Source organism: Sturnus vulgaris, chromosome 5 (genome assembly GCF_052056855.1).
Source record: "Sturnus vulgaris isolate bStuVul1 chromosome 5, bStuVul1.hap1, whole genome shotgun sequence".
NCBI classification, from domain to species: Eukaryota; Metazoa; Chordata; class Aves; order Passeriformes; family Sturnidae; genus Sturnus; species Sturnus vulgaris.
In genome coordinates this window covers 6,755,010-6,780,905 of record NC_142247.1, presented here as the reverse complement: position 1 = coordinate 6,780,905, position 25,896 = coordinate 6,755,010, and the positions used below count along the sequence as shown (strand labels likewise).

At 42.3% G+C, this 25,896-nt stretch overlaps 1 protein-coding gene across 1 annotated transcript in view; it reads right to left on the bottom strand.

The window, feature by feature from the left end:
* Positions 1 to 25,896, bottom strand: part of RASSF8 (Ras association domain family member 8) — a 73,115-nt gene that overhangs the window by 8,521 nt on the left and 38,698 nt on the right. The window contains exon 3 of the mRNA XM_014889103.2: positions 11,983 to 12,178. Within this exon, the coding sequence (XP_014744589.1) occupies positions 11,983 to 12,085 (103 nt within the window). The 5' untranslated portion in view covers positions 12,086 to 12,178. The remainder of the gene's footprint in view (positions 1 to 11,982; positions 12,179 to 25,896) is intronic.

Genomic DNA, 25,896 nt, shown 5'->3' with positions numbered 1-25,896 from the left:
GACACGGGGGGGCAGTGCCGGGACAGCACCGGGAAACGGGGGACCGGCACCGGGATACGGGGGAACAGTGCCGGGACAGCATCGGGACGCGGGGGACAGTGGCGGAACGGCCCCGGGACAGCATCGGGACACGGGGGGGACAGGACCCTCCCGCCCCGCACAGGCTGTTTTAGCGCACCCGCCCCTGTCGCAGCACACGCTGCCTCACTCGCGGTGCCCGCACATCACCGAGTTCGCCTCTAAGCCCGCCCCGGGCAGCGGTGAAGAAGGATCCACACCGTGAGAAGCGGCGGAACTGCGCAACGCCGGGGCTGCCGGCAGGTGGGAGGGACTGAGATTCACGGAATCGCACAGGAGTTTAGGTCCATTCCAACCCAAAGATCATCCAATTCCAACCCCCTGCCAGGGGCAGGGACACCTGCCACTACCCCAGGTTGCTCAGAGCCCCATCCAACCTGACTTTGGACACTTCCAAAGATGGGGCAGCCACAGCTTCTCTGGGCAACCTGTGCCAGGGCCTCACCACCCTCACAGGGAAGAATAAAGCAAGCCACCCAGCAGTGTTGTTAACCACTACATAAATACACCCAGTGCGAAGAAAACAAGAACAGGAGTCCCCGATCTTTCATACAGCCATGCAGAAATATCAAATGTGGAGGCAGCAGTGTGTTTGCTGTTACACTTCCATCAGTCAGAGGCAGCTGTTAATGACTGACACAGCCTCAGGTCCCCTGTTCATGCCCTCCAGTTCGCTCAGACACTGGTCCAGCCTGGCCCACAGCCCGTGGTGCCTGTGGCAGCGCTGCTGATGTGACAAAAACCTTCGCTGAGGAGAGCACAGGCTGCCTGAACTGCGAACGAGCAATGGGGCTCCCTGCACAATCTCATCGTCTGCACCAGCGGCTCCCACATCCCCACTGGGGTAACCCAGCCTTCAGGGAGAAGCTCGAGTCCTTTTGTTAAGTGTTGAGAGTTTTTCTGAGCGTTCTATTGACAATACAACTTATGTTCGTGGCTTCATTTGTGTTCTTAGCGAGCACACTTAAATTCAGCTCAGCAGCCCTCCTCCTCCAACACCCCTTAATGGGATATTTTTCTAAGCACTCTCACTACTCTAAAATACAGCATTCTCCCACTCCAGAAGAGTTTCCCCTATCAAAGTAACCTCACTTAAAAGCCACAACATTATTTACAAAAAGATGGGAAAGATCAACTGCTTTTAAAGCATTTGATGCTAATGAATTTCTGAACAGCTCCACCATTGCCGTTAACTTTAAAAACATCATTAGCTACTTTAATACATTACCTACATTCATTTTCATGAGAAATGATCATTCAAATGATTTATTTCAGCCCATAAAAGCCTGAAATACCTGTCATATATGCAGCTACAGGGGGGAGGAGCTGGAAGAAATGTAGTTATCAGTGGTAATGCATTCAATGTGTTCTCTTACCTTACACTATCTGCCCAATAATCACATTTTTCTCTCACAAAAACATACTAATCCCAGGCTGGAGATGTGCCCCCGATCTCTAGCCACAACACTCATATGAACTCCTCACTTCTGATTTGTAGGAAACAAGCTCCATTGTGGTGATGAACACACCATGCACCCCTCTAAAATCAGACAGTGCCTTCTAAAGAGCTTCCTGAGCTACAACTACTGCATTGGAAATGTTCCTCTGCTCTCACTTTCTCCCAGTTAGCTCCCAAAGCAAAGAACAAAAATTGTCTGCAGAGGCACCACCTGGAGAAGGGGTGGCTTTGGCTCACGGTCATCCCAGAGGGATTGGCTGGCCCAGTCAGAGACCAAAATGTCCATGTTCACTTCCAAGTTAGGGCTGAAAGATTTGGCTGATGGAAGTCAGCAAAACACGGCAGGCAGCATGAGAACAGCACTCCACCACCCCAAACGCTGTATAAATAAATGACACAGAGTAGGAAGTGGGCAAAAACTCCCAAACCTGTCAGCATACTACCATACTTGGCTAATACTCTCAGAAACAGATTTAAGGTTTATTCTAATAAAGTTCTACAAAATCAAGTTTATAAAGTTATATGGTACAAATTGAGAGATTTTTGCTAACTCACAATATTGCTAATTAATACATGAAGATTGATAGTTTTCTATATAGTTAGATATATAGTTTTGTAAGATTTATAGTAGGCATTGGTGTTGTTACAGAAAAAATAAACCTACTACTGTTTGCCATAGCATATGAACAATAAATCCTGGAGAAGAAATATTTAGTAAAAACATAGCCCAGGACAAAGGCTGCACTTCACTGCTCTGTTTTGTTCATCTTAGAAGCTTCCAGCTTGTAATCATGGTTGTGCTACTAATGTTCATGTTGTGTCAGAAACAGTAAAGTTCAAAGAAGTCCTGAAATTGCCAACTGGTGTAGGTACCACTAGGGGAGCGAGCAGAGTGCAGTTTCTATTCACTCTGCTATTAAATTCATTACTTAAAAAGATGTAACAGGAGACAAAAGGAAAAAAAAGGAAAAGAAAAAGGAGGGGAGAGGAGAGGAAAATAAGGCTTTAACAACCTTGACCAAAAGTGAATTAAAGAATTAAGCACAGACTTGCCAAGAACTATTTTCATCTTAGAGTTCCAAATCAACACACAGCCCTAAATAATGAACTCAGCACTCAAGATCCACATAAAAGAAAGTGTTTTGTAGAAGTAATACTTGCACAGTTCAACAACCACACCTGGAGCTCAGGACTGCTCTAAAACAAAGCTGTTCTCTTCCGAGATCATTACCCAGGTCTAGTGCTCAGCCTGTGCATGACGCAGATTAACAATACCCAGACAACCACAACTGTGATGTTTGCCTGCATTAGAGGGGATTAATTCACAAATGAAAGGGTGAATGAGTTAATTCAGAACTAATGACAGAGCATTTCAGAACACAGGCGTCCCTGTAGCAAACTGCTGGTTTTGATGTGCAGCCACCTCTGAGAAGGAGAAAGCAGCTTGCCCAGGTTGTTGACAAGGAACAGTTTGACACCTGCATGCTGCTTCTTGCCCTGTGTTGTCCACAAGCTTCTGGACACAAAAAGCACCTGGCAGAACTCAGTCCACCTTCATTCATGCCACCTTATTATTTTCAAAATTAAGTTACAGAGGCATTCAGGTAATGGCCATGTATCAGCAATGTATGGCATTCCTTAAATTACAATGTGTTTCTCCCAGCTGAATATTATATTGAATTCCACCCAGAATTTTGTAGTATCTCCAGGGAAGGTTCAGTGACCAGTTCAGCAGTGAATACCCCTAAAACCTCTGAAATAAGACTTTACTTTAACTGCAACTAGAACATAATGGACCTTTTTTTTTAAATACTTCTATCAAAGCCTTGTATTGATGAGAACGGTAAAGAAAACCATCCAGACAGGCCCAAAAAAGCACAAGCAGCACTGTGTTCTTTCTGTGGCTTCCTCTTCAGAAAATAGGAATTCAAGGGCTGGAGAAAGCACAGAGTCTCTGCACCCTATTTCAGGTCCAGTTACTTCATGGGCAGCAGGGAAAAGGAGTTGCTGCTCCACATGCTGAGACTCCCCTGCAGGGCTGCACCCAGCCCTGGGCCAGCACAGCAAGGACAGGGAGCTGCTGGAGCCAGAACAGAGCAGGGACACCAAGGGATCAGAGGGATGGAGCAGCTCTGCTGGGAGGAAAGGCTCAGGGAATTGGGATTGTTCAGCCTGGAGAGGAGAAGGCTTTGGGGTGACCTCACTGTGGCCTTCCAGTGCCTGAAGGGAACCCACAGGAAAGATGGAGAGAGACTCTTGACAAGGGCCTGGAGTGACAGGACAAGGGGCAATGGCTTCACACTGACAGAGAACAGGTTTAGATTGGATACTGGGAAAATATTGTTCCCTGTGAGGGTGGTGAAGCCCTGGCACAGGTTTCCCAGAGAAGCTGTGGCTGCCCCATCCCTGGCAGTGTCCCAGGCCAGGCTGGATGGGGCTCTGAGCAACCTGGGATAGTGGCAGGTGTCCCTGCCCATGGCAAGGGGAGGGAATGGGATGATCTTTAGAGTCCCTTCCAACCCAGGCCACTCTGTGATTATTACAGGGTCCCCAGGATGGGGAGACCCTACATGTACCATATGGTATTACCATCTCCAAACAATGACCAAGAATTTGTGCCTGTTTTGCAGAGAGCAAATGACAAGAAACAACAGAAGCAGCTAAATATTTACATCCCTAAAGCATACTGCATCTGCACAAAGAGCAGTGTCAAGGTTAGGTTTCCAACTACAGTTCCCTAAGCACACAAACTTATCATAGGTTCTATTAATACAAGAACACCTTCAAAAGAATAATTTATTTCAAAATTGAGAAACATCAGAAAAGGAAATACATAGACTCCAGAATGCTGATGTTCTGACAGCCTGCAATTAGCTGTCATGAATGGTTTGAACCTGGATTTCCTGTGACATTAAGTGTCAAACTGCACTCTGTCTCCTCAGTCTGGCTCTGCTGCACAGCCAAACAAACTCTGGACCCAAGTGTCCAGCCACTGTAGTCTTAGCTTGGGATTGATGCAATTTGCTAATTTAAACACAGATTCCATCACACTGAACAGTGATTAAACTAATGAAATACAGATACAAGGTAATGAACGTTTTTTTAGACTCTCAAGAGGCAGATTTTTAAGTTATACTCCATGAAGGAAGTAGGACAACATTACTCACTTTAAGCTCCTCTATATGCTTTAATATTTGCAGCTGACACAGTAGACAGAGCAACCATTTCTGGTGCCAAAAGTGAAAATGAAACTCCAAAGGAAAGCAGCAGCAGCAACACTCTTGGCAGGACTGTAACCTGAGAGGTCTTCAATTCCCTTTTTAAGGACAGAAATGATGAATCCCATTACTCCCACCCAGAAGTCCATCATCGTCTACAAGAAAAGCATTTCAGGCACTATATATTTTTGTGCTATGCAGGTAGCATTATACACCATGAAAAAAAAGTATCTGTACCTTATCTTTCCCATCAGGCTACAAATGTTTATGCCAAGCACCAAGCAAGATCCATCTTTCCATTAAGTATCTCCCATGCTTCAGAGTCAGGACCTACAGCAGTGAGTCAGTGCAAGTAGGTGACTCATTGCCCTGGTCTCACATCAGTTCTGGGAAAAATGGTGAGATGAGCAGGCTTGAACATGAGGGTACCTCTCCTTCCTTAGGAAAGGGGTTTGGGGTAAGCAGGAGCAGGTCTTTGTCACCAGAGTCACAGAATCATTTAGGCTGGAAAAGACCTCCAAGATCACTGAGCCCAAGCTGTGCCCTCCTTGCCACCCAGCCCAGAGCACTGAGTGCCACATCCAGTCATTCCCTGGACACCTCCAGGGATGAAGATGCCAAACCTCCCTGAGCAGCCTCTTCCAACACTTAATAACCTTTTCCATGAAGAAATTCCTGCTGATGTCCAACCTGAACCTTCTCTGGCACAGCTTGAGGCTGTTCCCTATTGTCCTGTCCCTTATTCCTGGGAGCAGAGCCTGACTTCCCTGGCTGTCCCCTCCTGTCAGGGAGTTGTGCAGAGCCAGAAGGTTCCCCCGAGCCTCCTTTTCTCCAGGCCGAGCCCCCCCCAGCTCCTTCAGATGCTCCTCACAGGATTTGCTCTCAAACCCTTCAGTGCAGTCTTGCTCCCAGTTTCTCCTCTTTCCCTGAGACCACCAGGAAGCACTCAGTGGCATGAAAGTTGCCTGGTAAGCACATTCCTAGCTCCCATTTTCCCCAGGCGTCCCATCACCTCTGCTGCACTGCAGCTGTGCCAAGAGCCTGCCCTACAAGATAGCACTCTGGACAGTCTTGGATAAGAAACAAAGGCAAGAAAGAAAATCTGCACCTAAGACAGAAATTTTAAGACAGCCACACTAAAAGGGAAGCTGCACTAATCTTCAGTCCTGAGCTGAATCTGAATGAGCACTCCACACTTATCACAGTGCATAATAAGAAGAAACACAGTCACCTGTCTGCACACAGGTCTCCATAGAGGTAAAAAGCCAGACCTGCCAACACTTGGCTCAAGCCAAACCCAGACTGCCCAGAGCAAAAATGAAAACTGAAAAATGCACATCCTCCCCAACATGGATACAGCTTTCTGACCACTTGGTTTCCCAGAGACAGCCTTCCAGCCCTAGGCTGTCTTGCTTAACAAGGCAATGCAAAGAAAAAGTAATTGTATGTGGGTGAGATCTTCTAAGAACTCTCAATACGTGGAACACGGGGATGAAAATGCTCTGCCTTACCAAAGGGACAACAGCATTAACTCCTGGATCTTTAACAGCACTGACAGAAAAGTAATTGCTGGCAATTTTAATCAACCCAGGATGATTTGAACTCAGTGTCTTTGAAATATAAAGCTGACATTTCATTCACTATGTGATACTTAAGTTAACATCCACAGCAATTAAAAAAAAACACCATTCTGGCTACCTGAGAACTCATGGAATACTCAAGATTAAGAGGAACAAAAAAGCCTTCAAAATAGAATTTACAGTTTGCATTACTCAGATTTCTTAACTCCCACTATATTTTGCAACCACAAATATGAAATACTATAGAAAATAATGAGAGGAAGAGTCCAGTCCTAAGAAGAAATACCCTCAGAGATACACAGGCTCCATTGAAGGTCGGCTGAGTTCTCCAGGGACAGCCATTTCTCCATGTCTTTACCAGGACTGAAGCCATAATTCATCACTACTATCCTTGCTCTCATAAAAATGGGTATGCAGGAGTTTATCCCAACCCAGGAGAACAAAGCTCTCAGTCATCACTTCATACTTGCAACTGCCTTTTGTCTAAGCACCTTGAGGTACTCATTTTAGAGCTGTGTCCTAAATAGGTGAAACAATGAGGAAGGTTGGCTGAAGTCACACAGCAAGATGTGGCAAAGCACATCCAGCAGCCCAGGTCCCTCTTGGTGAGGTTACTGGCACTAGATTTCTGAACCAGAAAGTTTATATGATCACACCATGGAATCACCACAATGCACAGATTTCTTATCCCTCTTGATGTCACTATTTGAAGTGGCAGACAGTGAAATCTTGGGGTTGAAAAAAAGACAGATTCTAAGCAAATCCTTAGCAGGGACACCTTCCACTATCCCAGTGTGGTCAGAGCCCCATCCAGCCTGGCCTTGGACACTTCCAGGGATGGGACAGCCACAGCTTCTCTGGGTACCCTGTGCCAAGGCCTCCCCAGCAGGGAGCAATTTCTTCCTGCTATCCAATCTAAGCCTCCTCTGTCGGTGTGAAGCCATTCCCCTTTGTCCTGTCACTATAAAGTTGTGTAAAAGAAGTGGTTTGATCTTTCCAGATACAACTCTGGCTAAACCTTACAATGCTTTAATGCGTGTTTGAGACAGCACTGACATTTGAATAAATACACCCCATTTATCTTTGAGGAAAAATACTCAGCTGGAATAATAAAAAAACAGAACCCTGGTGGCTGCATTTGTTTAATTTTAAAAAGAGACAGCTGTACTTCTTGTTCAGTCAAGTGCCACTCATATTCTCCAGCCAGAAGCACCAAAATCCACAGCACTATTTGAAGAAAGTCTGCCAATTTAATTATTTGCCACAGAAAATTACAGGGAGGAGGACAGAAGGTTCCTTTTGGTAAGAAATTCCAGCTTCACATCTCTAGACTGAAATATTGTCTTTCTAGGAAACAAAAATGTCATTCTGAGTAGAGGAGATGCGTTCTAGGCTCCAGGGTGTAAAAGAAATCACAACAAATGCAATAAAAATCCTCATGGGGGCTGGAAGTGGGAGAGCAGCGCTTCTAAAGAACAGGACAAGTGTATTTATGACTGCAGTATTTGTCACCACATTCCTTTGAAAGATTTTTTTATTTTTGGTGTTTGAATGGAAAATAACCAGTAAAAGCCATTTAAAAAAACCCAAAAAAACTATAGTTCAACTACATTTGCCTAAACCACCAGCTAAAATGATGAGCCCACTTTTTTTAGGATATGCCTGCTTTTCCCCTCACTAGTATCATGATTTTTTTGAGAGGAGTCACTATGCTCACACACATGCAAAACAGACCTTTGGCTGGGTTCATCAACCATCTCATCACACGAAGTTTAAAAGTATCAACAACTCTCTTTTTACTTTGTTTCAGTTGTCCAAATTATGGAGAGGAATCAAAATGACCAAGCAATGTTTATATGAAGCTATTCTGGTTTTCACATTATACACAGAAAACTTAGCGGAGAAAGCGCTGTGAAAATGCACATTTTTAAAGGAGAGAAGGATTAATCTTGGAAAAGCTCATCTCTCCTGGCAAAAACATTTTTAAAACAAGACTCATGGTTCTCTATTTAAACTGTTTGCTGAGGTGTATTTTTGTTTAGGTGAGAGCTTTGTTTCTCATGATGAAACAATCACTTTCTTATTTGTATTAAAAAGCCAAACCTTCTTAGTCACTTGCAAAGAGCTTGAGTTAAAAAGAGAATAAAGCAGACCTAGATAAAACTCATAAAAGGTAGTATCAAGTGTTCAGGATCCCAGTGAGAGATGATTTCACTCTCTGGAAACTTGTAACTGAATAGTTTTATGTCTGTCTTGAACAGAATTCCAGCGACCAACCCTCCAGCTAAGGCAATTCCAACTCCTTTTAAGTTACAGATACAATTTTAGCATCCTGTACTGGTTTAGGGCAAATTTGGGAGAAAACCTAGTTACATCCAACTGGTAATATTCTCTCTTGCATTCAATAAATTACATACACATTTTTAAAAATAAGTTTTGTTGGGGCACCAAAGGAGACAACTCTACTTCCTTTTTGTTTTGTTTTAAAGAATGAGGAGGCTTTGGTGATTGTGATTTATCTTCAATCCAAACAAATCTAAAAAAAAAAAACCCACAACCAACCAAAAAACCCTGAAATTCTTACTTCAGGTAGTCATTTCCTGTTCTGCAGTGATCAAGAGATGGGCAGCATCTCTTGATGGGGAAAGGGAAGGAGTTCACAGTGCAAGAATAGGTAACATAAATGTTATTTATCATGAGTACAGCCCCAGAGAGAGACTTTTTACTGGAAGAGCTCCAATTTCTAAGGAATCAAGCAGCATTAGCCAGGTAAGTTAAGTGACAGAATACCATGGCCAAAGGATTAGACATTGGATATGGGACAGAACCTCTTACAAAGGCTCATAGCCCAATATAACTTGATTTTTTATGCCAAAATAGCCCTAGAACAAAAAAACCCAAAAACCAGAAAACAAAATAAAAAAAAAAAAACAAACAAGACTTTTGTATGCTGAAGTTGTTACTGAATTTTCATGACATGGGGAAGAGTTGGAAAGTACATAGATGGAAACCTTTCTGTTGCTTTTATCACAGCAGGAGATCAGGAGACAGGGCCCTGCATTTGATCAAGTGACAGGAAAAGGCATTTTTTAAAATACAAGAAATTCCATTTAAGGACAACACTCTGACTGCCAGGGTGAGTGAACACTGCTAGAGTCTGGTCTCCACACTTGTGCACAATGAGAATCCAACTGCCCCCAGTTCTGAACAACCTGCTCTGCTTGGCCCTGTTTTGAGCAGCAGAGTTGGATACTGTCCAAGGTGCCTTCTAGCCACAGCTCTGTACTAATTTTGATTTTCGTATTCTTGAAATACAGGACAAAGCTTTATTTTTCACATGTCTAGAATAGAGGCAGCTTCATTTGTCCACGAGAAGCTTCTTAAGTATGGATGTCTTAATCCAGGTGTCTTTGGCTTGTGCTTTCCTCAGTGGATATGGCTGTAAAATAAGCCAGTCTGCAGATATTCCAGACACTGCACTTCAGGAAAATCACGTATTTCTTACAATTCACATTTCAGGATCAGTGAAGAAGACTACATTGTGTGTGTTGTATGCTTTAAGTCAAGGACCTAGTAATAAACTGTAAGGCACAATAAAACAAAAGGAGCATCTCACAAACTTTATAGACAGACAAAATAATCCTGAGTGCAGCCAAGTTATGTGACTGCTGAAGGAGCCAGACTGCAAAGTGGAAAATCCCATCAGAGCCAAGCAAGGAGGAAGCCAACTAAGACTGGCTACTTTCCACCACCAAATGTCAGGTGAGAGCTAGAGGGATCCATTTTCAGAGAATCCCATTCAAATTCGAGTGACAATTACTCCTGGTAAGCTGGGACCTACAGCCAAATCACAGGGGCAGCCAGATGGCTCTGCCCTGATGAATGGCCTGACAGGAGGGCTGGGAGAGCCCTCCCTGCCAAGGCACACAGGTGTAATTTATACGGTGCTTGATACTGCCCTAGCTGACCCAGTGAGAGGGGGAATTGTTCTGGGGGTTTTCTAGAGAGGGTATTTGTCTTGGGAAGGAATTTCCAAAGGATTATCTTGATTTGGCTCTGGCTGCAGCTGAAATTTATCTCTGCATGGAAGCAGAGTCGCCTGTCCCAGACAAACTGGTGACGTGTTGGAGAAAAGGAAGTCTGCAGAGTTGACAAAACCTGTGTGTGTTTCCAAGGCTGAGGGAGTGTGTAGAGAGTTCAGTCTAATAACTGAGGATAAAGAAAACCCAAGGAGAAATTACACAGGAGAACATTGAATTACTGTCTAGAACTGGGAATCTGACATGTCTGTGGGAGAAGGCAAAGGAAACCAAATGAACGGGATATAGGAAGCAAAGTGAAGAACAAAAGTATCACAACCACTTTATTATTTCTAAACATGTATCACTTAATCATAACTAGAAAATGATCATGCTAGCAGAATTGTTTCTCAGAAAACCTGAAGGCAGAAAATGAGATATGGAAGCAATTGATGAACCAATTACTGTTACACAAAAAGCTCCAACTAAACCAGTAAAGAAGCATTTAACAGTTTAACATGAACTACAAGATTGGAGAGACAAACTGACTTTCTTCAATTTTAAAATGAAGATTTAAAAGGTATTTGGTACTTTATAGATAAGCACATGCTAGCATTTTGTTCAATCCTCTTAAAGTACAAAATAATTAAGTGCCAGTTTTCCACTCCATCAGATGTAAGCAGATGGAAATTATGTTTAGAAGTTTAACATTTAAATAAACATTAATTTCAGAGAAACTGACTTGGTGCTTACAGAGAGAATACCTTGTTGACATTCTTAGGCCTAACTTGCTTTTTTGTTAGAAAATTATTATTTTCAAATTGAGTCAGACTGCTAATACAATCTTGCAAAACTGCTGGCACACTGAAAAATGCAGAAGCTCGCCTTTAAACTATTAATCTTAGGTAAAACATAGGTTTTAATGCCTAAATTTAAATAGTATGTGAAGACAATTACAACATTTTCATGAAGAGTAAGTATCAGCATAGGAAATAATGATGGGATGAGACTGAGGCTTATTCAGGATGCCCTTAATTGCTGAGAAATATCTGACAAGACTTTCCTGTGGTGGAGCCTGGAAGACTTTTTTTTTTTTTCTTCTAAACAGTTCAGCAATGGACTAACAGTGTAGAGACTTCCAAGTTATCCTTTCATGAGCAGTGAGTTGTGGCATGCAGGAATCAGAGGAGACTCTGAAGGATCTATTTCACTGATCTATGCTATTCCCAATATAGCTAAAGATACTTGCAATGGCTATAGTTTCAATGAACATCATTAGCCAACCAATTATATTGCACTGCTTTTATATTTTCTTTGGTACTCAGAATACTGACAGCTTAGCATCTTCTTTAGTCCAGGCCATATTTACAACAACCAATGGCAGCCTAATTATTATTACTTCGAGAATAAATTTTTACTTAAGGAAAGATTATAGATTTCAAAATGTTTTTCTGTCTTTTCAGTCTCTCTCTGGCAGATGAAGAATCCAAGGCTACAAATTTACACTGCAAGATTATCCCACTGTGCATTGCATTTTCTGCTCTGCTGGTACCCAGTGCTCCCCTACCTCCCCTGGGTTTAGCTTCACAAAAAAAGCATCACCCCACTTCCCACCTGGCAGTACTCACCAATAGCCTGAGCAAGGGCTATTACAACTTCCTGGCATGTTGTGACTTCGGTGACCCCACACACGATTCTCTGCACTCCATCCACCCATACTTTGAGCTCCATGGTTCACCAGATCATCCAAGAGCCATGAATGCAAATCAGTCAAGTCATTCTTGCAGCTGCCCCAGAGACAATGCAGCTGACTTCCTGCAGCAGCTGAAACAGAAAAAAATCCTGGTGTTTAGAGTAAGGAATCACCAATTTGAAAAGCTGACAATTTTACCTTGACATTTATCAGGTAGGAGAGTCTCCTTTCTTTAAAAACAACGGGAACCACACATCCACACATTTTGGGGGCAGAGTGGCTGGAAAGTGCCCAGCAGAAAAGGACAGGGGGTGCTGGTCAACAGCAGCTGGATATGAGCCAGCTGTGCCCAGGTGGGCAGGAAGGCCAATGGCACCTGGGCTGGGTCAGCAATGGTGTGGCCAGCAGGACCAGGGCAGTGACTGTCCCCCTGTCTTGGGCACTGGTGAGGCCACACCTCAAATCTGTGTCCAGTTCTGGGCTTCTTACACGACATGGAAGTGCTGGAGCATGTCCAGGGAAGGGAACAGAGCTGGGGAAGGGTCTGGAGCACAAGTCTGATCAGGGAGCTGGGAAAGGGGCTCAGCCTGGAGAAAAGGAGACTCAGGGAAGACCTTCTGGCTCTGCACTAGACCCTGACAGGAGGGGACAGTCAGGGGCAGGTTGGGCTCTGCTCCCCAGGGAACAACCTCAAGTTCTGCCAGCAGAAGCTCAGGTTGGATATCTGGAGGAATTTCATCATGAAAGGTTTGTCAAGCATTGGAAGGGGCTGCCCAGGGAGGTTTGTCCCCATCCCTGGAGGTGTCCAAGGAAGAACTGGACATGGCACTCACTGCTCTGGGCTGGGTGACAAGGTGGAGATTTGGCACAGGTTGGATTTGGTGTTCTTGTCCAACTTCAAGAATTCCATGATTCCACTCTAGGATCTCATGCATTAACAATGTCTACCTCTTCTGCAGACTTACCCAAAGTTTCATTACAGTTTAGTTCCTAAAATTTTAGGAGTTGTTATAGAAAGAGCACCTAGAGAAATAGCACTAAATAAACAACTTCAGAATAAACCCCTAAGAGCTTCCAGTAATAGGTGTTCCTATTCCTTTACATGCTGCCTGAAAGTTTCCAGGGACTAGTAAAGATCCTTTCAGTGTTTGTCTAATGATTTCTAGCAGGTGGAGCTGTAGAAAAACAAGGGGTAAACATTTTTAGTTACAGTCATCTGTGACAGTCCAACTTTTGTCTCCCTGCAGAAGCAGCTGAAGGTTCCTATTCCCAAAAAACCTGTGCATTTTGTACCAGAACCCAGAAAGCAAAGTGAGCAGACATTGCTCCTCTCTCCCTCTGAAACACGAAGATGCATCAGGGAAAGTGTTGTAGGGGTGGTTCAACCCCTGCCAGCACTGTGCTGGTTCTGTGAGGAACCAGACGTTGTCTAATGTCTTTTCCTAGGTTTTACCATCGGCACTGCAGTGATACTACGCAAAGAAATTTCATAGTAAACCAAGCAAAAAATCACTGTCTTAAAAAGATAGAACGTTCCCTCAAAAATGAAACAAAAACAAAACCACCAATAATGATGATCAAGTCTCAAAAAAACCCCAGAAACTAACAAGAAAGCAAACACCCCAAAACCAACCAACAAGAAAAACAAAAATAAAGAAAGCCCAATGAAATAGCTGGGCTACTTAAGCAGCTAGAGGGAAAATAAACTGATAACATGATAAAAGAAGTTTATGTACTCAGGTTATCCCATAGGGATAAAGTAATAAAACTAAAGACAATATTTTTGAAGAATTAAGTACCAGGAAAATGGATAACATAGGGATGGAGTAAAGGAAAGATGAAAATTATTTAGGAGAGATAAGTGAAGACAGGCAGGGTAGGGTTACACGAAGAACACGGAATCCGATGATGCTGATGGATTGAACAGAACTGCACCACGTGGAGGCAGAAATGGTGCAGAGAACGTTGCTTAAGTGCTATTCCTATTTATAGTCTAACCAGAGCTGCTTTCTCCTGGGGATGGGAAATCTCTTCCTGCATCTAAAAGATGGAGGGGCAAAGTGGCTTCCCATCTACAACCAAACCGTTCACCCAGCAGATGACAAATAGTGACACATGATGTAGAGGACACCTGGAAGATCCTCACCTGACAGGCTGGGGCAGCAACAACCTCAGAGCCTGTCAGAGACACAGGGGTCACACCTTTAGCAGAAAAGCACCAAGCAGCAAAGCCAGGACAGCAAACAGCCCTAAAATCCTTGCCCAAATCTACCTGTTCAGTGGTATACATAGAATCTATGAGTTAAGCCCATCTCAAACAGACTTGCACACTCAATAGAAAAGTGATTGCTTTTAAGAATATCCGTGTACACAGAAATAATATTTAAGACATGAACAAGCAACTGAAAATCCAAAGAGGTTTTGATAAAAATTTTTCCACAAAGAAGTTTTCTTTGTATTACCTAACTTTATCTCCACAAGCATTAACCATGTACAAACACAAACACTTCAGTCAGGTTAACACCATTTTAATGTGCCAATAAACTAAGCAGTAGAAAATCCTTTACTAGCCTGTAACACAGCAGTGACTGAGAAAACACCTCACAGGTCTCATCAGTGACCTCTGCTATTTATTCTTGGACCAGTTGTCTTCACAAATAAACAGACCTCACATTCCAAGCCCAGCTGTAAGGAACTTTATTAATTAACTTAATAACTTGCTGAGGGTTGAACAGTTCAGATTTCCTGGCACCGACCAAGCCATGTCTCCATGTGACAATGCACACGTCAGCAAAGCATCCGACAGCTCTAATTGTTTTTCTGTCTGTCAACATCCAAAGTATTATCTCCATTTAGCAAGCCAGCTAAATGCATCTTTTCCCCCAGTCAGCACACAATGTACAGTCTTGTGCTCAGTGCTGATCAGGTTTGGTCATTTGTTTTCCTACAGTCCATCTTTTAAAAAAGCAAAGACTAAAGAGAAGCATCATATAATAAGGAAATATTTGCTGACACTTCCAAGTTGGAAGAAAGCATTCACCAAAGCTGCAAACGATCTGAACAAAGTGCCTTTGAATCAGTTCAAGCTCAGGGGAAACACTCCCATTCATTGCTTACAGGACAAATAGTTTTAATAGAATAAATAAGATAAAGAATTCGTGGTGCGTGCATCCCTCAGACCAACAGGCAGGGCTGAATTAAAGGAGTGTATTAATAAAAGGGCTGCACAGGTGGAATCCCCATCCCTGGAGGTGTTCAAGGAACAACTGAACATGGCACTCAGTGCTCTGGTTCAGTTGACAAGGTGGGAATCAATCACAGGTTGGACTCTGTGATCTCAGAGGTCTTTTTTCCTCCATGGATTCTGGGATTCCATGTGCCTCACAAGTGCTTACAGGATTCCTTTGGGGACCTGCCACTAACAACATACAGTCCTATCAGAAACAAGATCTCTGTGCTGAAATCACTGTGTCTCAGTTTCTAAGCAAAGCTCATATGTAATAAGCTAAAAAAAATAGATCTAGGACTGGTTTGGTTTCTAGGATGATGCAGAAGTCTACAGAGAGGTCTGAAAACCAGAAAATTTTCCTGCCATGTGCTTATCTCTGCTTCCCAAATATAACTCAGTAGCACTTGTTTTTTTATTAGCCTTTGGTTTTCCTTCATAGGTATTCAGTTCTTTATTTGCTGCTAGTTAATTTTCATACCAGTAAAAGCTGATTTGCCTCCCCACTGAGGGTCATCTGGCAGCACCAAATATATTTTTCAACCTGAAATCTGTGCCCAGAATGCACATTGTGCTTTTATGTTAGAGGAGGCAAAATAAGCCTTACTTCTAACACTGCAAATTTCTTTCTGAAGCCAATGGAAGGGTTGGGGAGTAAAAAAAAAAAAAAAAAAAAAATCTCACTTCAGGTTTCTCAATCCCCTAAGTTCAAAACCAGTTCACCTTATGCATAACTTATTTCAGCAATGACTGGGAATAGGAATGCAAAGCTAATTTACTGAGAGGCACACAAGCCAAAGCACGCCTGTGATCACAGCTTTTCCCCAGTTTGTAAGCCATCAGCTCCATAGCCACACATAGTTCTGCCTGGAACCAAGCACTGGAAATCTGGCATTCCACAGCTACTTCCTTCCCCCACTTCTCCATTACCTTGCCTGAAGCCTCCTCAATTACCTTGTTTACCATGCTTTAAGCATTTTTTCCTAAATTCCCCTTTTATCCTAATTGGCTAATGGTATCTTCCTCTTTCATATATTTGTTCCGTTTTTAAGCATAAAGAAAATCTAGCATATATATGTATATATGTGCACACACACATATAGCATATTTATATGCTAGTATTTAGCTACCCCTCCACAACTTATCTACAAAATACAGAAAAGGCTGAAGCTTCACAAAAGACAAGCAGATCAGACTAAGTGCAAAGGACTTTTCTAGCATTTAAGAAGTAACAATATTCCAAGCAGATGTTTCCAAGACATCTTGCCATAAGCGTTAAGTTACAAGAAAACCCGAGAGCTAAAATCGAGATGCTGATTTCACCTCATTTCTAGTTTTTAGAAGGTTCATACTGCCTGAAAGCAACATGCACCTCAAATCAGGGCTAAAATCCTGCTGCAGCAGAATTCTGACCAACCAGTCCAGTGACTTTCTGTAGCCCCAGCGAGTCACCAGCATGTTGTTTAGTACACCTGAAAGTCAGGGTGCTTTCATTTGTAATTAGCAATAACCAAGCATCATTTGGAATTGGGCATTTAACCTTTATTTTCCATCCCCTGTGCACTGTGACCAAGCTATGCTGCTTGTTTTTCCCTACTATGACACCAGGTAGGCCCTGGACAAACAGCTTGTTCCACCCATGCTGTAAGCCATTAATAAAGAATAATTAGTCAGTGCTGGTCAGGCTTGATTGGAAAATACCAACCAAACAAGCACAGAGAAGCCAGTCCAGCTATCCAGAAAAAGTTCATAAACCATCCAGAAATGCACAAACAGGGATGCAATTGGAAGGTCTTCCCCACCAGAAGAATCCTGGTACAGAGCCAAGTAATGTGTTGCAAATGAAGCTAACTGAAAATACAGAATTGGCTACTGGAAATAAGCTTCCTAGTATTTACCAGAAAGCCTCCTCCCTTAAACTGATGAAGATATAGCCTACAAGATATGCAGCCTCCCATCTGTAAATGGGCAAGAATATTTCATTGCAAGTCCAAGTAAAAAAAACAAGTGAAAGTCTTCTGCAGGCAAAACTTTAATCTGAAAGGAACAGGTTGTGGGTTTGAAATCAGCCCAGGACTTCCTTTGAGAAGAAAAATGTTTACACAGAGGTAGCATCCAGTGTTTTTTTTTGTGGGACTAGCCCTCATGGAGGTTATTCTTTTGCTATTCCAGAAGAATGCTCTGTGATAATAAGCATTCCTTGAAACAAATAAACCAGAGGTCCCACAACCGTGAAGACAACAGTGCTGAGAAAGAGATTGAGAGAGAGTTTAAGACCAAGGAATTTTTCTCCATGAGACTGGCCAGAAGATGGTCTGACATGTGCCAAACAGGCCAAAATAATGATGCCACAGGTGATATCTAAACACATACAGACACACACCCCCTCACCTGTGAGAGGACAGCACAGCACCAGCACAGGGGTTTGTACAAGCATTGATAAGCAGGCAGTTGTTTCTGACAACCAAGCCTGAACAAAATCATGCCTCTGGATAACCCAAAATTCCCCAAGTTGCAGTTTCCCAGACAAATTACCAGTTGACTTCCATCCAGGAACTCTGAGCAGCCTAGAACAGGAACTGCTGCTTGCACTGCAATTTTTCCTGCTGCAATACAGCTAACAAGTTGGTGGGAAAAAATGAGGGAAAGAAACATTGTTTGGAAGCACAGAATACTACAACTGGTATTTTGCCTAATTACAGAACATTCCTGACCTCTCCCTGAGCTACAATCTCTCCTTGAGCTGCAATCTTTACAGCACAGAAAAAAACAAATTGTCTCTTCTCTTTGTATTTGTGGGAATTAGCTAGAAGGAATTAACTTGTTCTCTTTCAGGGGTGGAGGAGTGATAGGAGGAGGTAAAGCATTCATCCATACTTCTTATCAGCTCTTGCAAAGATCCATTTTGTTAATGTCAACTATTCAGTTATTACCTGAAATAATTCTTCCACCTTGAAAATTTTATTTTTGTCTTCAGTATTTTAATTCTAAGACTGATCTCTGACTTCAGCAAGTATGTTAAGTCTTTAGGACGTCTTTCTGCAGTGTTTTAATCCAAATCACATATGACAATCTAAAGAAACCAAAGACACCACTTAATAAAGATTTAACTGCAGCACAAAATATTCATCCAACTTGGAATACAAGTCGTGACATTGCTACAAACCTTCCCGATTATGAACTGTGTCTAAAATTCTCATGGCCTTCACAGAAAAGTAAGTTCCAACCAGCTGTCACAAACACAGATTGATAGCTGGAGTGATAGTGCTCCTATCACAGTCTGTAATACTTGGCATCTTTGGAGCTACCAGGCTTGACTCAACTGTGCTGCAAAACACTTTCAAATCACCAAAAAATATTGGAGAGGAAAAAAGTCAGCAGGTGAGCCAAGGAAACAGATGGCTTACTAAAGTTCCTTTGTACTTGGTCACTGCTGACAGCATAACCTTGCATTTTTAACACTAAGTTTCACACTCTTGCACTTGAATTAATTCAACAGGAACAACTCTGAAATTAATACTCTCCTTTCCCTAAGATTAGATATAAAAAAAAAAAAAAAATCTGAAACTCCACATGGACTTGCAGTACAAAAATCCAAGGGTGTTTTGGAAATAGTGACTCAAGTGAGAGTTTCAAGAATCCTTGCTTCTACTAGATTTCAGTCAGAGGGTTTTTAAAGCAGAAATTTAAAAATTTAATACTTGAGAGCATTATATTTAAGATGTGTACCAGCATATCAAATCCATATCTGATGCAACACTTCTTTCAGCTCTTGAGACACAATTTACTGTGATACAAGCATGAATTCAATTCAAGCAAGCTTACTCACTAAATCACAGCCCTGAATCTGTTTCAAGATTAAGACTGAAGTTATCACCTTCATTTTACACGAAGCATTTTCATCATTCTCTAGTTTGGCTACAAACAAATTGTCACTATGAAACATCACAATCTTAGAGAGGCACGATCGATTGGATTCATCCCAGAAACCCTCACTGGCAACCGACCACAGTTCTAGGAAGAGCTGTATCATAGAATTTCACAATGGCTTGGGTTGGAAGGGATCTTAAAGCCCAACCAGTTCTGACTCCTGCCATGGGCAGGGACATCTTCCACTATCCCAGGTGCTCTGAGCCCCATCCAGCCTGGCCTTGGACACTGCCAGGGATGGGGCAGCCACAGCCTCACAGGGAACAATTTCGTCCTCATATCCAATCTAAACCTCCTCTCTGTCAGTGTGAAGCCATTCACCCTTGACAAGGGTCTGGAGTAACAGGACAAGAGTCTCTCTCCATCTTTCCTGTGGGCTCCCTTCAGGCACTGGAAGGCCACAGTGAGGTCACCCCAAAGCCTTCTCCTCTCCAGGCTGAACAATCCCAATTCCCTGAGCCTTTCCTCCCAGCAGAGCTGCTCCATCCCTATGATCCCCTTGGTATCCCTTGTCTGGATGGGCTCCAGCATGATAGCTGGTGGCAGCACAGCAGAGGTTCAGACAGCAGCTGGGAAGGATTTATTCTGTGGCAGTGGAATATCCTTGTCCAGATACGTTAGCCAAGGAGCCTGCACTGCATATAAATGCTGTGACAAACAGCTCAAAAAGAGACATGTGCATTAAATAAACATCTCCTGATTCATCATCTCAGTCAACAGGCAGACATTTACTGCACTGTAATGTCTCCCAAAGCCGTGTAAGTATTTGTTCCTCATTAGTAGCAAATATATAGTGCGTTTGAGAAAACAGCTTTATTACACACCACTTTATTAATAAACAGCAGCATTAGGTGGAAGTCACATCTATACATCTCTAATGTGGTCTACGTAGTGTGTGGGAGTGAAAGAAAACAAAGAGCAGAGAAATAAGCAAGCTGGCTCATTGCAGAGGAAATATTTATACAAAAGCTACAATACACACACATTACTTCAAAGCTGCCTTAGACCTCAAGATGCCCTGGCTTCAAAGGAGACAAAATAGGTCATTCTCCAAACTGGTTCCAAGGAAGACACAGCTCCACCCGTTTAACTTTTCCCCCTCTCTCCTCACGGCTTGTCCACAAACACACCCAGCTGAGGCACTGAAGACATTCGTGTGTAATTGCCAATATTTACACTAATGAGGCAATGAGCTCATCTGCTCCCTTTTGGCAAGGCCTGCATTAACTCTTGGTTTTGTGGGGCTGAATCTGTTCTTTACACTTCCATCAAGCCCACGTGCAGCATTTGCTTTGTCATTTGACTACAGGCACTGTAGTCTCAGCTGTCAGAGAGGTGTTCCCTGCACTTCAAATGAGAGCTGAGGGCAAATTTCAGGAAAAAAAAAACGAACATACAAGAAACTTGTTACACATCCCACAGTTCAAGATATGGACCAAAACACACCACCTTCCTCTATATTGTGGTGAGCCTTGCCTTCAAATGAGCCCATTCCTCCCCTTGCAAGTTTCCACTGAAGGATGCAGGAAATAAAATATATCCTGCATCTACTTAAATTTGAATTAACCAAAGTTTCAAAAGTCAGTTAAGCACACGGTTTAAAGCCATGGTATGACGTGACTACCAAAATCTCACTGTAATGAAGGGCAGTTTCTCAAACAGAAACAAGGTGAGGCACTTTCAACTTGAAATCAACACAACTGTTCCAAAAAATTATAATCTCCAAGCTTTATTCAGTGAGCAGCTACATTATTCATTAACATGACTTAAGAAATTGCAAGTTGCTTTCCTGGCAACCTAGACAAGTCTGCAAGACAGAACAGAACTTATTACTACGAGCAGTCTTTAAACAGTTAAGCAAGATAAATGAGTGGGGGGAACCCATCACTTTCTAAAATTTACACCTGGCTGTGCTTACTTCCATATTTCCCCAGGCACAAAAGAACTTCTCTGCTTCTTCTATTCTCTATTTATAGGACTCAGCTGGATCACTGAAGTATTTCCCCTCTCTTGACAATTGTGAGCTGGGCTAATTTTATTAGAGCAAAATCTGAGGTAATCATAACACACAGCAATAGCCTATGGGCTGAAATACTCAAAGTGCATTACTTAATTCATGGAATGGGTTTGGCTGGGAAAAATTCATCTTATTCCCATCCCCCTGCCATGGGCAGGGACACCTTCCACTATCCCAGGCTGCTCAGATCTGGCCTTGGACACTTCCAGGGATGGGGCAGCCACAGTTTTCCTGGGCAATCTGTGCCAGGGCCTCACCAGGAACAATTTCTTCCATATATCTCACCTAACTTCCCCCTCTTTCAGTTTGAAATTCCTGTAATTTTCAGTCTGAATTCCTATAGTTCTGTGGCAGTGCCACAGGCAGCTCCAAGATAAGCCTACACCACTTTGGCCAACTGGCCACACTGCACAGAATGGCTGCAGAACCAAATTCCACTTCAGGAGGTGAGGATGCTCAGGTTCTCTATTCAGCTGATAATTTTAGGGAAACTGTTACAAGCTTCATACTTTCTAAACCACTAATTCTCTCTAAATTTTTCTGAAACTCACCTAAACTCCAAAACTCACTGGGAGGAATGAGAAGCACAGATATGAACATCATAATAAAGTACACTTCCCCTTGGAAGTCTTATAAAGATCACATATCACCAGCAAAGAGCTCTTCAGGAAAAACATGATTCTCTGCCAAAAAACTGACAGCAATTAACAAAAGTCACAGCCAGCAATGCCAATGGAAAAGAGATGTTAGGTCAAATGCAATATGGCAAGGGAGGGGAAAAAAAAATTTCATTTTTCTGTTCTTGCTTTCTTTCTCCATGGCAAAAATTTTTAAACCAGCACAATTTTCCATGTATTGACTTCTCTCCGTATTTTCAGACAGTGTGTACATTTTGCACTTTCTGAGATGGAGCCTTTCACTGCTGGCCATGCAGTCACAGGCTTTCATCTCAGCTCCTAATGGTTACATCTTCCTCCTCACTGCACCCTCAGCAACCCCATCGTGTCCATTTGCCCAGCATGATGAGATCAGGACAGATCTCTGGAGACAGCAGACTTGCCAAAAGCAGCTCTCCCCTTTCTTCACTTGATCCACTTATTTTCATTCAGAAAGCCCCTTTACACTGATCTCTGCCTTTCTTACTCACTTCTTGCTCAGTTTACCCAGTGAACTGTTTATGGCTCATTCACCAGAGTCACCTCAGATATGCACATGGAAATGCAACTCCACCAAGTTAGTGGTTAAGTCTCTTTATCCCCCTTCACACTGTCCTTTAACCACTTTTGCAGAGCACCTACCAAAACACAGTGCATCACCAGATGAGACCCTATGGCTTTTGGGGCTGACTGAGCTTACTCTATTCACCTCCACACCTTAGGGAGGGTGCACCTTCTTTTTGAGACTTCTGCTGCCTTTCAGAGAGGCCAAGACAAGCACAGCTCTGCTTTAAAGAGCTCCTGCAAAGCACCCAGAAGATGGGCAACATAATTGAGACCATCTGGAAGTACACTTGACCCTCCAGAAGGAATTGTATCATCATTCATCCTATCATGGTAGATCTTAATTTTTTCTGAACTTATGAGATGCCTGGGATTCCAGACACTGGGACTGAAGAATACAGAATTGTTAACATTGGAAAAGATCTCCAAGATCATTGAACCCAAACTTTGGTCGATCACCACCTTGTCAACTAGGTGCCACATCCAGTCAGTCTTCTCCTCAAGCTCTCCAGAGATGGTGACTCTGCCACCTCTCAGCACTGCTGTGTGAATTGCTGTACCACACTGCTTATGAAGGACAAAGACCAGCTTGCATTTCTCTTTGGAAGCAGAAGAAAAAAAAAAACAAACCAAAAACCAGAGATCTGATTAGGACTTTTTAGTTTCTCCTGGTCTTTCTTACTTAATAACACCCCAATACCTCTGGGTTCTGTTTCTCCACAAAAACAGAGAGAGGCTGTGCAGTCTGGAGAGCCACTGGCAGCATTAAGTTAATAGACAGGGTTAAGGATTTAGAACTGTGTGAGGGGAGCTTAAAAAGAGCCTCATCAGTTTTCTTTTATTTAAAAAGTGGTTGCTGGGATTTCTAATCTTTACTGATACGTAGCTATGGAAGTGTACAATACCAGGTAACATCAGGAGGCCAAAAAGGCTTATTAAACACAATTACCTAGCAAGCAATCTAAATCCTGGAAAGAACTCAAGGGGAAGTGCCCACAGACAGTTTGTGCTAATCATAAGATAGTAAGCAAATAACCACCTAAAACTGGGCAAAATTTAAAGAATTAATGATATGCTTTAAATCATAAATACATCCATTCGAATTCAAATCCAACTACATGAGTCTCCTCAAACCTAGGAAAGGTTATATGAAAAATCTTACATTATTCTTTATAAAATGCTTATTTATAAAAGTGCAAAACCAGGTTTACAGAGTGAGGTAAGCCAGGCATTCACATTTCTCTTCCTATTTCGTTATGAATGACCTGAATATTATCTTGCAGGTATCTGTAAGATTTTTGCAATTTGAAAAATGAGATGCATTTGACTTGATTTAGCTGCTATTTTTCCTTCCTCACTCCAAGATATCAAATATTAAAGCATGTTTCCTTAACAACTGCAACTCAAAACGTAAACCTCTATTTCTTTAAAGCTCAGAAATCCTTGTTTTTAACAATTGTGCAACTACCCTTTATAGGAAGCAGTCTGCAGAACTGCCAAATCTACATGGAACAAAGAGAAGAGATTCTATCAAAATGACATGCCTCCAAAAAAGCTGAGTTTCTTTCCTGCCAGAGAGAGAAATTACTAATGTGCCTTGCAATTAGTGCAAAAAACAACACTATCTTTGCAGTTGCAGACTGGGAAAAACTAGAGTTTGATGTGTACACAGCAGTAAATAAAGTGGGAAAACTTTTGTTGAGTAATAGGCATATTTTTCCTCTCAAATGTTTAATGATAGTGAATCATTAAACATCCATGAGGTGAAGTCTTCCACATTTTGCTACTACCAAGATTAGAATATTACAGAATTCCCCAGTGATTGATAAAGTAATAAAACCCAAACTAAGTCATTTTAACTTTATAGTCCACAGGAATTGCATAATTCTGTTTTTTCCACTGTTCTACAGCAAGTGAGAAGATGCAAACCTTGCCAAAGCTTGATAAACTAATGAAAAAAAGAGGAAATGGTTTGCCTGCAACACCCAGGGCTTGGATGCAGCAACCCATGTCTCAAGAACCAAATATTTTTGAAGCAGAAAAGCCAGGGACTACTGTCTCTTCATGTAAGTGGCATTTCCACACACCACCCCCACCATTTATTATCAATACTTGTGTCCTTTCCAGACATCCTGTCTCCACTTACATTCCATTTTCAGTTTGCCCTCAGCTGGCAAGCACAAGATGAAACCCAACTCTGAAAAACCACTGGAAGAATTTTTTTTCTAACTATCAGACCACTGTATTTCTTCAGAAACACTTTCAAATTATTCAATGCATTGAAATCCATTTCCAATACTTGAAGTACTGCTGCTTCAAATGCAAGAAACCATTCAGATGTGGATATAAGATCCAAGTTTTATGTAAGGACAGATATACACAGGACTATAAAGTGAAGGAAAAGAAGCCTTAAATGAGAAAGCAAGAAGCTGCACATAATAAAAATGTGACCAAGTGAGGAAGAAGAAAGAAATGGATGCATATGCCATGGTATCTTCAATTTCAGCTCTGCTACCCCACCAGTCTGAACAAGTGCAACGCAGACAGCAAGGAAACAAGAGGCACTTTGTTCAGGGTGCAGTTCTGGAGTGAGGAAGAGAGACAAGAGATGAAAAGTATCTCTTGTAATGCAAAGAATGCAGCAAAACTCAAGGATCCCAGCGATACCACTGTCTAAGAAAACTTGTTTTTTCCTGTAGTGACTCAGTGCCCAGGCATCAGGAGAAAAGTGTGCACCCAGCAAAGCTGAGATGGGCAGGAGAAGCAATGAGAACCTGAGAGGCAGCACTTTTCCCTTGAGATTATTCCTGAGATTATTCCTCACCTCAACCAAAACTCACCAACACCTCGGAGCAAAACTCGCCCTGAGCCAGAGATCCTCTCTAAGAGCACCTGGCAACTTCTCACACCTATTAATGCCCTTCAGTGGATACCAATAAAAGGTGAAGGGCAGAAAATCGTGAGCTCAATGAATGGAGTATTTTCTGATTCATCACCTGGGGCACTCAGATGACAAAGGAATTGCACTCTGCTTCCATGGTTGTGGAAGGGAGCACACAGGCTTTTCAGCCCAACCAGCAGAAATATCTGCCCAGCTCTGCTAGGTCAAAGACATCTCAATCATGACAAACACAGGCCACAAAACAGCTGGAGGATATAAATTAAGTCTCAGTGCTCACAAACCAACAAAGTCTGGTTCTGTTGCTTATCAAACATCCCAGAAAAGGCAGTATTCACTATGCAGAAAAACATAAAGTAGCATTCTGCAAGTGAAAGGTTCTGAAGTGGGTCTCAAAACATTTTTTGTCAACTGTATTTAAGACTTTGTGCAAGTTAATTCAATTTAAAGCATCATTAGACTTACTCTGAACTTCAAAGAAAAAAATTGTCTATTTTTGTCTGCTTTTCATATTTAAAGTATTGAAAGAAAAATACTTCCCAAAGTTACTCCTCTAA